The sequence below is a fragment of the Antennarius striatus genome, chromosome 21 (genome assembly GCF_040054535.1).
Source record: "Antennarius striatus isolate MH-2024 chromosome 21, ASM4005453v1, whole genome shotgun sequence".
Lineage (NCBI taxonomy): Eukaryota > Metazoa > Chordata > Actinopteri > Lophiiformes > Antennariidae > Antennarius > Antennarius striatus.
Genome location: NC_090796.1, coordinates 9,220,164 through 9,232,183, shown reverse-complemented (window position 1 = coordinate 9,232,183; position 12,020 = coordinate 9,220,164). Strand labels below are relative to the sequence as shown.

General features: G+C 38.7%; 1 protein-coding gene across 1 annotated transcript; it reads left to right on the top strand.

Annotated features, from left to right (window-relative positions):
• The first annotated feature begins 110 nt into the window (after nucleotides 1–110).
• rexo4 (REX4 homolog, 3'-5' exonuclease) lies at nucleotides 111–3,844 on the top strand. Its single transcript, XM_068305438.1, has 8 exons — nucleotides 111–554; nucleotides 652–977; nucleotides 1,075–1,221; nucleotides 1,658–1,851; nucleotides 1,957–2,045; nucleotides 2,124–2,198; nucleotides 2,312–2,386; nucleotides 2,502–3,844. Exons 1-8 carry the CDS (start codon nucleotides 330–332, stop codon nucleotides 2,658–2,660), a joined length of 1,290 nt encoding a protein of 429 aa, XP_068161539.1. The 5' UTR covers nucleotides 111–329; the 3' UTR covers nucleotides 2,661–3,844.
• The last annotated feature ends 8,176 nt before the right edge of the window (nucleotides 3,845–12,020 follow it).

Genomic DNA, 12,020 nt, shown 5'->3' with positions numbered 1-12,020 from the left:
ATCACACCATTTTTACATGCCAAGTCTCTCTTTTCTAACTGGATGCGCTCAAGATGCCATGTTGTTACCGGACATATTTAACAGCCGGGAATTACGGAAATACAGTCTGGGCAACCATGCTTCATATCACTTGAAATGCATCTGCGACATTTGCTCGTGAGGAAAGGATGGTATTATAGTAATTAATCTGAGTTGATGCAGCCATTCGATCAATTTGATGTTACTGCAGTTTGTTACGATATGGTAAACAAAGAGTGGATTTTGTAACTCCCCTGCGTGACTGGAGAACGACGTAACAAACTTCAAATATTTGACCAAAATTTGCCATAATGTCAAAGGTGGATGAGAAAAAGACAACCTCTCCTGCTAAAGGACAGCAGCCGAAATCTACAAAGAAAAATAACACTGCGAAAAAGAAGAGGAAACAGTGGATGAAAGAGAAGTTCAAAAGGAAAATGCCTCCCCCAAAAGACAAACAAAAATCTAAAATTCAGCAATTGGCACCACCTAAAGATGCTGAACAGTTCTCTGTTAACTGGAAAAAATTACAAGAGGTTTGTGAATAAGAGTTTATTCTGTCTCTGTTAAGTTGTTAACTACATGTTATGTGTCTGTATTTCTTTTTGTGACATGGATATTAACTTTTCTCAGATGCTGAAGGCCAGTGAAAAGGATAAGAAACAGTCTACGCAACCACAACACCACAATGGCAGTCTGGCACAAAAGGGGGCTGAAAAGATGTCTACTAAAAATAATTTAAAGAGCAATGTTTGTCCTAGACAAACAGACACAGGGAAAATAGTGAATCACAAAACGCTTATTATTAGTGCTGTCAACAAGAACTCTCAGGCAAAGGTTCCATGTGTCTCAGGGATAAAACCCGTAGTTACAAAAAGGAAATTGAACAAGGAAATGTCAGGCAGTAAGCAACCAGTTAAGAAGAGGTCGCTTGTGGTTGAAGAGCGGAAACCTACAGAGTATGTATACAGCTCCAACTACACCACTAACTCATGCCAATATTTGGCTTAACAAAAGTTATGGTTGCTGACTCCTGTTTATCCGGTTGTATTGCAGGGATGATCTTTGGTTTGATGATGTAGACCCTGATGATATTGAGGCAGCAGTTGGACCAGAGGCAGCAGATATCATGAGGAAGAAGCAGGGTGTTCAGAAGAACACTAACACAGAGAGTGCTTTGGTCAAAGAGAAAGCCTTTGAGGGGTGAGCTGCACTATCTCTCCCATTTTGCATGGTTACAGGCCTTTTTGTGTGTGTGCTATGGCATGTACATGTGTGAAATGTATACACCTGTGAGTGTGGAAAATAATGTCACTATGGAGATCACTGAAAAAAGAGAAAGTTTAAGGGTGTGAAAACATTTTCCTATAACCATCCCTTTTTGTGGTTGTTCACCAGAAGTTTTTGGGCTCTTTCTTAGCAAATGTCTTATTTCTAAGCAAAATTGTGGAATTGCAGGAGTTTGTGAGAACTCTTGCTGACAAACAAACCAGCCATAAAAAACATATCCTCTTTGGTGGACATAGCAATATAAAGACAAAAGCAAGGGCAACAGTTTCTAGGTTTAACTTCTCATGCAGGTTTGCAGTATAGTGACAACAATTCTTTAATACCACTTTACTTTTTGATCAAATATTAGCCTCACCAAAGCTGTGGCCATTGATTGTGAGATGGTGGGAGTGGGTCCCAATGGAGAGGACAGCATCTTGGCTCGTGTGTCCCTTGTGAACCAGTTTGGGAAATGTATCTATGACAAACACGTGAAACCCACAGAAAGGGTGACAGACTACAGGACAGCCGTCAGCGGCATACGACCGGCGGACATCAAAAATGGTGAGTCATTAAAGGAGTTAGAATAAGAAATCAAAATTAGCTGTAGTTGATTGACTTCATGCACTGTTGGCACATTATGTCTCTTTCCTGTTTGCTTCACTGTAGGTGAGGATGTACAGATTGTTCGTAGGGAGGTTGGTGAGATCTTGCAAGGCAGAGTTGTGGTTGGACACGCCATACACAATGACCTAAAGGTAACACATCTGTGAGTGAAGTGGAAAAATCTTAAGAAATGAAGCCACTTAAATGCCAATACTGAACTCCTGTTTCAGATTTTACTGTTGGATCATCCAAAAAAGAAAATCCGGGACACTCAGAAGTACAAATTTTTTAAGAAGACTGTGAAGGTATTTCTGTCTCAACAGCTAATGAAACACACCCATGTAGAACTTCATGAAAGACCCCATGAAGACTCTCAATTATTAGAATCTGTTCTTTATTATGTGATTTTGTTTCTCAGTCCAGCCGACCGTCCTTGAAACTTCTGTGCAGAGAAATTCTCAACGTAAATGTCCAGCAGGGTGAACATTCATCTGTGAGTCAACACATCAGACACAGCTCTCAATTACAGTTTTTTTGGTGACCTGGCCGCTACCTCCATAAAACAGAGCATCACGCTGTTCTCCCCCTCTCTCCTTTTTCCCGTCTAGATCCAAGATGCACAAGCCACAATGAGGCTGTACACGCTGGCAAAAAAACAGTGGGAAGCCGAGGTTAAAGCCAGTCAGAAGAAGAATGACTCTGAGAAACGGATTAAGAGAAAACCCAGGTTTTCAAAGAACAATCGTGAGAAGCTCTTGGGATTATGAAGCTGGTGCTGCAACAGAAAATATTGTCCCTGGATCATCACAGATCTGATTATAAACAAAGGTCTCTTTAGTTTATGGAAAACAAAACCCACTGGGTTAGGGTTATGTGTCATGTAAGATCCACTACAACAAAAGCATATCAGCAGTAGGAAGGAAAATGAAAGCGGCCCACAGGTGGGTTGTTTGCCAATTTGAGCTGACTAGAGGGGATGTGAGAGATGTTTTTATTGAAATGAGACTTACTGTACACAGAAAAACTTACACAAAGCCAGAATTCTGTGACTGGTCGAGAGAGTTTAGAGTCTTTATTTTTGCCATTCGAACCACAAATGTTTCAATACACCACATCCCAGTCTGATCAGTCAGACACCAGTGTTTAAATCACCAATCGGTTTCTGTGGCTCTTCAGAACGGAAAACAATTTGTCAACAATGCAATTTTTTTTGTTATGGTTCAAGTTTTTTATATCCGTATTGTTTATCCAGATAATTGTTTTCTTGTTTTCTCAATGCAGTGGTTTTAATGATTGCTTTAAGAAACGTGAATAAAAGAGGAAATATATTTTCTAGTAGACATGAGACTAATTATTACCAAACGTCAGCGCTTGTGCTGCTTTGTGAACAACCTCTCCTAGGACTTAATAACCCCCAGGAAACATTTTTATTGTGATTTTTATATAGAGTCGGGAAAATTGAATTCTTTATCATCTCATTGGCAGCCGATGTTCCTCTAAAATAACTCCACCACATGCAAAATATACTGCCACCTTTCTATTCAGTTTGGGGCTATTTCATGACTATATTGCAGAAAAGTCTTGTACTTCTAGTGTCAGAGAGAGGGATTTAGGCTCCTTGTGTCCTCATGGTGTGTCAGTGTGATTTACTGCCCGTGTCTCATTGAGAATGTGGGACTCATTGAATAAACCTTGGTGAGAAGACACCAGGCTCTATATTAAGCTCTGAAGTTATGAAACTCAGTTGAACTTGAGGTCCCAGGTGTATGAAAGTGTTATCTTTTATTTTTGACAAAAAAGGAGAGGTCAGATCTGTTTCACTTTTTCGATGATGTATTTCCAAAAGTGTTTTCATAAAAGGACTATGTACCTTACACAGTTTGGTGAAACATTTTTAATCTGTCAGCTGAGTTTTAATCATTAAATTTTCATATGGTAATTAAATTTTCAACGCTGCCATCCCGATGATTTTCTATGAATATCTTTCATCCCTGAGTTTTTTTTCTCCCCTTTCTCGGTTGATAAAGGACTAAACTGCCAGCTCTTCAAGAGGAATATAAAATCTGTTGAGTAGACTCGCCTAGCTTTTCGCTGTCACACCATCTGAACGTCCACCCTGCAAATTGAGGATAAGCATGTAGTAGAATCACCAATTTGCTACATAGATCAGCCATGCCTGTTATTGGCAGCTCTCCTTTTTGATCTGTGCACTTAGTGAATTGCTAGGAAATAAGTTTTAATAACTTAGACAGTCATGACGGTGTGTTAATTTTATAGGCTGGGGAAACTGATAGAAACAATTCACAAAGAAATCTTTTAAACTTATTCGGCTTTAGTAAATCCAAAATAGGAAGGACTCCCCTTTTGTACTTCAAAATCTGGATATCAAGAAACCTTAAAATTCATGTGAATGTTCAAATCTACATATTCATTTTAATCAGAGGTTATGTAGATTTATTAAGCATTAAGGCAAAGGTTTGCTAATAATTTTTGGCAAGACTTAACTGCTCATAATGCAAACATATTTATTCAAATTAAGTATATACAGTAGATAATAAGAATCTTACAAATCATTTAAAAAAACCCTACTGCTACCTTCTAAAATCAAGAGGCTAGAGCCAAAGAGGATTTGAATAATCAGTTTAAATCTTCCTTTCTTTTAGTAAAAAATCAAATAAAAATTGTAAAGAGCAACATTTGGCTTTACAAAGCAATCCTCTCCTATCCTTAATATTCCTCCTTTTCCTTGCAGAAGTGAGGTTGACGTTCCACAGAGTTAAGTTGCCTGAACAGGGTCAGGGTTAAACATGCAATCAATGAAGGTGATTGCATTCAAGAGGCAAAACAAAATTAACTTGTCAAAAAAGAAAAGAGGGCCTTCCTAAAGGGCGGAATCCTTGCTTCTCTGGCAGGAGCTATCCTTTAGCAGGTATGATGAGAGTAGTTGAATCATCCAACAAGTAGAATTACAGGGAAACAAACATAATGTAAATATGATTGTTTTGACCACACAATTCCAGTCATCAGGTGTGTTTTCTGGTGTGTCTCATCTAAAATGACTTGATTTCTGCTCTTGCAGCTACAGATGAGATCAGAGATGATATTGCTCGCTGTGCCCAACTCTCTGTCATTGTTGTCTATGTTGATATATATATATATATAAATATATATATATATATATATATATATATATATATATATATAATTGAAAAAAAATACAGTATATACATAATTTTTTTTCTGAGGAGCAAGATTCTCAGTCTGTTTTTAAAGTGTTAAATAAAAGCAAAGGGGCTGCTGTCATGGCTGCAGCCCTCAATGGTCTGCTGGCTAAAGTGAAGGCAATTGCCCCCAGTGCAATGTTCATGCATTGCTATGCATGAAGACTTAATCTGGTGCTGTCACACCAGGGGCTAAATGTTTGTCTGAGTGCAGACATCATTTTTGCATCATTGTATGAGGTTGCCACATTTTTGCCAGAAAGAACACATCTTTCCTTGAGACTGCAGGCTGTTCAAGGTCACCCGGAAACACACCCCTACTCAAATGGAGTATCACATGATGGATAGCGAGCACTGTAGAGAACAACTACGATGGCCCTCTGCCGATTTTTGATAACAGCATTGGTTTGTACCACAGGTTTTGTAATGAAACAGGTTTTGTAATGAGATTGTATTCAATTTATACACACGAGAACAAATCTTCCATGACTGACTAATGCGGTCCTTGATATTGTCCAGCAGAGGGCAATGGACATTCTTTATTCTGTACTGCAAGAAAAGAATTGAGTCTCTTCTGCTTTTGTCAAAGAGAGGGGGTCAGAGTGGCCTTTCCATGACGTTTGTGTCAAAGCAGCAGATCTCACACCGGATCCACGAGAAGAGCCCATGAAATAGCTCTGTCTCTCTCAATTTCAGGATCCCCAGGAGGGATCAGAAATCTGGACAAGGCCATCCTTGATAACTTCATGGGGAGGAATCCTCTGCGTTTTTCATATTTGGAAGATTTTGCTTCTAGAATTAGTCAATCCAGAGAAGACTGATGACATGAGAGAAGTATTACCAGAAGAACTATTGTAGTGTCCTGAAAAGTTATGGCTAATTATTTGATTAAGGGAGACTGAGGTCTGAAGTCTATTCAATCAGGACTTGCAGGGCAACAGGGGAAAGCTGTGTGAATTCTTCTATTTTCTAAGAATAGTGCAAAGCTCCAGCTGTACATATGTTATCATTAGTGGCAACATTTGGTGCTAGAGCTGCAGGTGTAGAAAAGATCTTATCTTGTTTAAAAAGGCTTAAGTATTGCACCCACAACACAATAGGCAAATTCCTTGTTAGAAGCTTAGCTCTGCTGGCCATTGAGCAGACCCTGGTCCCTAGAAAGACATATAGTTGGGGTAAAACTGGATCACAGACTATTGTCTTGAGGGCCAAATCTATATAGAAATAAATTGACAAATTTTGATTTAGGCAGACATTGAAGTCCTTTGAAAGACCAACAGATGCCACTTTTTCCTACACTTGCTCATCTTCCTCTGTTTGGGACACCAGACCCCATGAGACGGCTTGGCTTCCTCTTTTCCGATACCTTAAATTGTTATATTAAGAGTACTTCCTCTCTTAACACAGAACATGCACGTTCGGTTCACTTTTCTCAGAATGACACATTTCACTTAACTTTGCACTTTACACATTTCATAATTTTTTGATTATTTACTGTAATATGTCAGGAAATAGAAAAAGAAGGAATTTCAACTTACTGCCTTCTGTCCCTGCGATGACAATACAACCGGCACAGGGATTCAGTCCATGTAAACTCTTCTAGCCATCAATTGAAGTAAAAAAGCCAACCATTCCGCCCAGTCCACATGTGGTGGTCTTGACTTTGGTTCAGGCAGACCTTGGGGTTGTATATCCATGAAACCCAACAGTGCCTGTGGCCTGGCCATTATCATCATTGGAGCCAGTGTCTTATTCCACCAGGTGTAGTAATTCTCAATCCAAAGCAACTACTCTGCTGTCGTGTATGATTGAATGCCACCTGCCTGTCATCTCTATACTGACACAGCTTCATAATTATAAGAAGGTGATGCCATTGGCATAAGTCATGGTCATTTGTTGGCTCTGCCTTCCTGTCTTAGCATTAGCCGCTGAGGTATGGTGACAGGAGACTTCATAGTCTCATAAATACACCTAGGGCGAACAAGTCTGCATACCCTTGCTGTATTCTTGGAACAGCGATACTATGTTGACTTTCCAGAGCTGACCAATAGCAGCCAGCCATGGGAAGTGGGGGTGATGCCCCCCCCCCCCTTTTTTTTTTTTGGTGCAAATGTCTCTGGTCAGGGAAGCATGTAGTAAGCGACACAAACCCCATAAGTGTTGACTATTTCCATTTGGAAAAAGTTTGATACGGCACCCAAAACAATGCCAAAACATAGGATAAGGTCATACACATTCAAAAGCTCTTGCCCAAATTACACTAGCAAGCAAGCTCACTAACTTGCTAACAGGCTACCAGTTGATGGTAAAACAAGAAACCAAATGGCACATCCAACAGCAGTATGCAGCATATCATTGGGGTTATCAAGTGGCACCTTCTTTCATTAGGTTTGGCCCACGACACCTCAGGAACGCTGAACAGTAACATTCACCTGGAGTCACTCCCCATTTATGTTGCCACCATGTTGCAACATTCAATGCATGAAATTCATCAAATTATGCATGATTCTCCCGGTTGATTTGGAATAAACTATAACCTAACTGCAGCACATCAGCCAACTAAAACATGCCAAACCAAACACTGTTACCTTAGCGAGCAGTGACCCAGGTAACATGCTTCCTCTTTACTTTTGCTGCTTCCCCTTTTGTAATTCGATCACTATTTACTGATGACTTTAATAGCTGCTTACCATGTTCATTCTCCGTCCATGATTTAACTAACTGCCACATTTCTTTCAAGTAACCTTTGAGAATCTCTCCTGCTCCTCTAGGGTCTTACTATAGATATTTTAATCTCATTAATCTGATGCATGGTGTGTCACACATTGCTCACGTAAAACACCTTTAGTGTGCAGCCTCCAGGTTTTACATGGAGCTTTGTCAGGTGTGTGTGAAAGTCTTTGGCAAATTAATAGCGGCACAGTGAACTTAAGGTATTGACCCACCTTTTGATTCTAGACTATCTAATAATTTAGTTTTTTGGTCTTTTTTGTCTAGGTTTTAGGTGATTGTCCACAGGATTGTTAATATGTACAGTACAAGCATTTGTGAATCCCTGTAAGTCTCCCACTAGCAGTTAAACAACAAATAACCATACGCAAAAATACTATTAGTAAAACACAATAGTGTTTTTTTAATTTTCTTTGCTAGGAAACAGTTGAGAAAACTATAAATCAGCAGATTACCTGAACGCTGTCAGATATCACAATTAAAACTCAAGAAGGCATACAATGAGCCTTGCCTCTCTCACCTGTCTTTGTCTGGACGTTCAACTGGAGGAGCACGCTAGAGAGACTGGGGGACTGTAACACTGATAAATAATGAAAGCTAATAGCAGCCATTTAAGGACAGCGGTGTAAGAAGGCAGTCTATAAGGAGGATATTCAGAGTAGTTGTAGGAAATGTGTTGCTGAATATGGCTGATAAAGGTTTGCACTTGAAGCAATTTGTGCTCAGTTAGAATAAGACACTTTACACCAGAATAGCTGCTGATTATTTTCGATCTACATGCATTAATAAGAAAACAAAGAATAGCCAAAAGTGAACATGAACTTTTTTTAAATTAATTTATCAATTTTTATATACTAGTTGAATAAAAATGTTCCAAGTAGTATCTAAATCGTGTCATGAACAGTGTGTACAGTTTGTTTGAACATGAGCTTGAGTAGAAATTATGCTTAAAGTATTTTATTATGAATACTTCATTATAGGGTTACTACTATCACATTTTTTTTACTACTATCAGATTTTTGTTACTTGTTACATTATAAATTATGACTTTTCAATCAAAACGCAGTGAGCTTCAAAAATAATAGTTGTATTATTTTAAATGATTGTGTAGTTTAAATAAATACAGGGAAGCTGAAATAAATAGTTGCTCAACCAATTCGCCAATTGACTGAAAATTCATTACCAATTGTTTTGGTGATTGCTACTTGAATGCAGAGAGTGATTGTGACAGTATATATCACTATGTTATAAATCTTTACAGACTACTAATGTACATAATTAGTGCATGGATCTACATGAAAATGATTATCTTTACAACCTTGTACAAAAACATTACATCCAACAGAATATATAATGCTCATGTCAGTCACATTGTTATGTATCACTCCTCGGAAAGTACATTTTCCTGAATGTATTTACTTAGGTAATTTGATTAATAACCTTTATTTGTCAACTTGGTGAACATCAGAATTATACATTATCTATTTGTACATATGACAAAATTAAGTGTGCAGAAAATCCAGTCACAGCACTGGTAATCCAACATAAAAAGACACAATAATGACTCAACAGAACTTTTATCAAATACATGATTTTAATGTAAAGATGTGTCAAATGCAATATGATACAGTTTATTCAACCATACATTAATTTGTCATTTATTTGCTTCCACATGTGGCTCCATGTTGTGGAGAATTACAAAACAGATGACATTACACATGTATTCATTTTGATATTGATATCTAATTTCACTTTTGCTTAAATGAGTCCATCTCATCTGGAAATAATGCTTTCTATGATGATGATTTTCAGGTCTGTATCAATATTTTGTTCAATCAGCTTGATTCTGGGACAACATTGTGTCATGCCAAGATGCCTCCAGCATCAAGGATGAGTCTCATCCAGACTCTGCATCTGATGCTGGACATTTTTTTGACTTCCTCGGCGACCTCTGACAGGGATGCGAATGAGTTTCCCCAGAGTCTTCAAACTCTTTAAGCCCATTTAATAACTGCAGCACAGAAAATAACACTCGAATAGAACTGTGTCCAAGGATTTATCAAAACTCCTGATGGGATTGGAAGCATTACTGCAAATACTAATGTGACACCTCCTTCATATTTCCATAAAACAAATAGCGTAAGGCCCTTCACACTGCTGCAAGTTATTTCTACCTTGAAACTCAGTGGAGACATTAGTGACATTTTCGATATGGTCTGTTGGATTTAAAGAAGCAGCACGTAAGTAGCATTGCTGATTTGTGTGTCTTGTTTAATTCTGAGCTCAAAACCAATTCTATAATAACCCTGTACATTTGATAAATTACAGACATGAAAATCACTCATCTTCTTCATCTTTGGGGTGGCATTTTTCATTTCTGTCCACCCAGTTGCTGGACACTGTTTCACGATTGGTGACTGACAACATCAATAAAGATTACCGGACCACCCATTTCTCATTGTCACTCACGCATTGCATCCTCAAGGCCAGCAACCATTTGTGTGTATCTTGCAGTACAACCCCCATATGTGAGCAATATACTGTATCCGGTAAATGTACAGAAAGGAATTGATAAGATACATAAAAAGAACTATAATGATGCTAACATTGGCTGGAAACAGTGGTCAGCTGATGAGACAAAGGGCATTATGTCAGATCTGCTTTTTCTTCTATCGGTGCTGGAGGATCTACTTGTGACCACATGATTTCTCCCCAGATCTGCCGTTCACTGCTTCCTTATGCATGAGCTACACGATGCTGCCGCCAGGAGACTGGCTGTGGATGCATCTGTTGACTAATGCTTACTCTTAAGATGAGCAAAGTTGAGCATTCAGTATTTATGCAGGTTGATGAAGAAACACTGTCAGCTACTTTCTGTGGAGGGCTTCCCGCTAATCTGTTCTGGTCTGGTGATGCTCAGGGTGAGATGACTTTTAGTTTGATGTAGATGGTTTGGCCTTGATGGAAGGTTAATGACCGGCTGATTTTTTTATTTGATATTATTTCTTTTCTGAAAGTATCCTATTATCAAAAAACAAATTAGTTTGCTGTTGCCTCACATCAGGAAAGTTACGGGTTCAATACCTTTCTGTGCAGTTTGCAAGCATGTCTGTGTGGATTCTCTCCAGTTTCCTCCTACCTTCAAAAACATGTAGCTTAGGTGAATTGTCACACAAAATTGTCCATAGATGTGAATCTGAGCGCCAATGGTTGCTTATCTTTCATGGAAAAAACCTTAAAGTCTGTAACAGGAGCATTTCTGAGTCAAATGAGGTTTTCTTTGCCAATCAAGACAACAATTCGCATCATCAAAACTTACATCACCACTTCATCAAACTACATGATTTCTTTGGGCCACTAAACTTCACTAAAGGCAGAAAATAGATGCTGTGCATTTAACTGAAGAATAAATTTATTTGCAATGATCTCTTAGACGACACTAATAAACCATTAAATGACTGAGTGAAGTGAAATATGACATGGAGTTTTTGAAATATTTCAACAAGACTGTCTTACTTGATTCAATGACTTTTCCACTCATTGCTGTGGAATCTGCTAGATAGTGCCTATCAATACTCAATATTGAGTGAATTGCATCAACTTTTGTGTTATTATCAAGCCCATATTTACATGTGATGGTAGCTGGTATTAATTGGCTCATGGATGTCTGTATCTGCAGTCAAGAACACTTCCACTTTCGCAGGTTACGGGGGTCGCTCAAACCTATCCTACCAGAATTAGGGGAGAGAGGCATGGGAGACTCCATGCACGAAGATGCCGGTGCACCGCTGAGCCACATGAAAGACAAACAACAAGTCACGCACACACTCGCACCTACAGACAATTTGGAACGATCAATTCACCTGAAGTGCAAGTTTTTGGAGGCGGGAGGAAGCCAGAGATCCCAGAAAAAACCCACACAGACATGGGAAGAATGTACAAACTCTTCACAGAAAGGACTCGAACCTTCTACCTTCTACCTGTGAGGCGACAGTGCTATCCACGGCACCGCTGTGCCGCCCAGCATCTGCTTGGTCTTGATATTTAGGTTATATTAAATATTCCTTTAGTGCATTTAAAAGGTCTCTTTTTTTAGTTTATATAATCCATCACAACACCACCTTATCAGTCACATATTTTATTAGTATATAAGATTTCATTTATTGAGTTAGGCAA

Excerpts from the sequence above, each read along its gene's own strand:
- rexo4 (XM_068305438.1), top strand. The coding sequence starts at position 330 with ATGTCAAAGGTGGATGAGAAAAAGACAACCTCTCCTGCTAAAGGACAG. Across the intron at positions 555-651 it reads ACTGGAAAAAATTACAAGAG|ATGCTGAAGGCCAGTGAAAA; the intron begins GTTTGTGAATAA and ends AACTTTTCTCAG. Across the intron at positions 978-1,074 it reads GAAGAGCGGAAACCTACAGA|GGATGATCTTTGGTTTGATG; the intron begins GTATGTATACAG and ends GTTGTATTGCAG.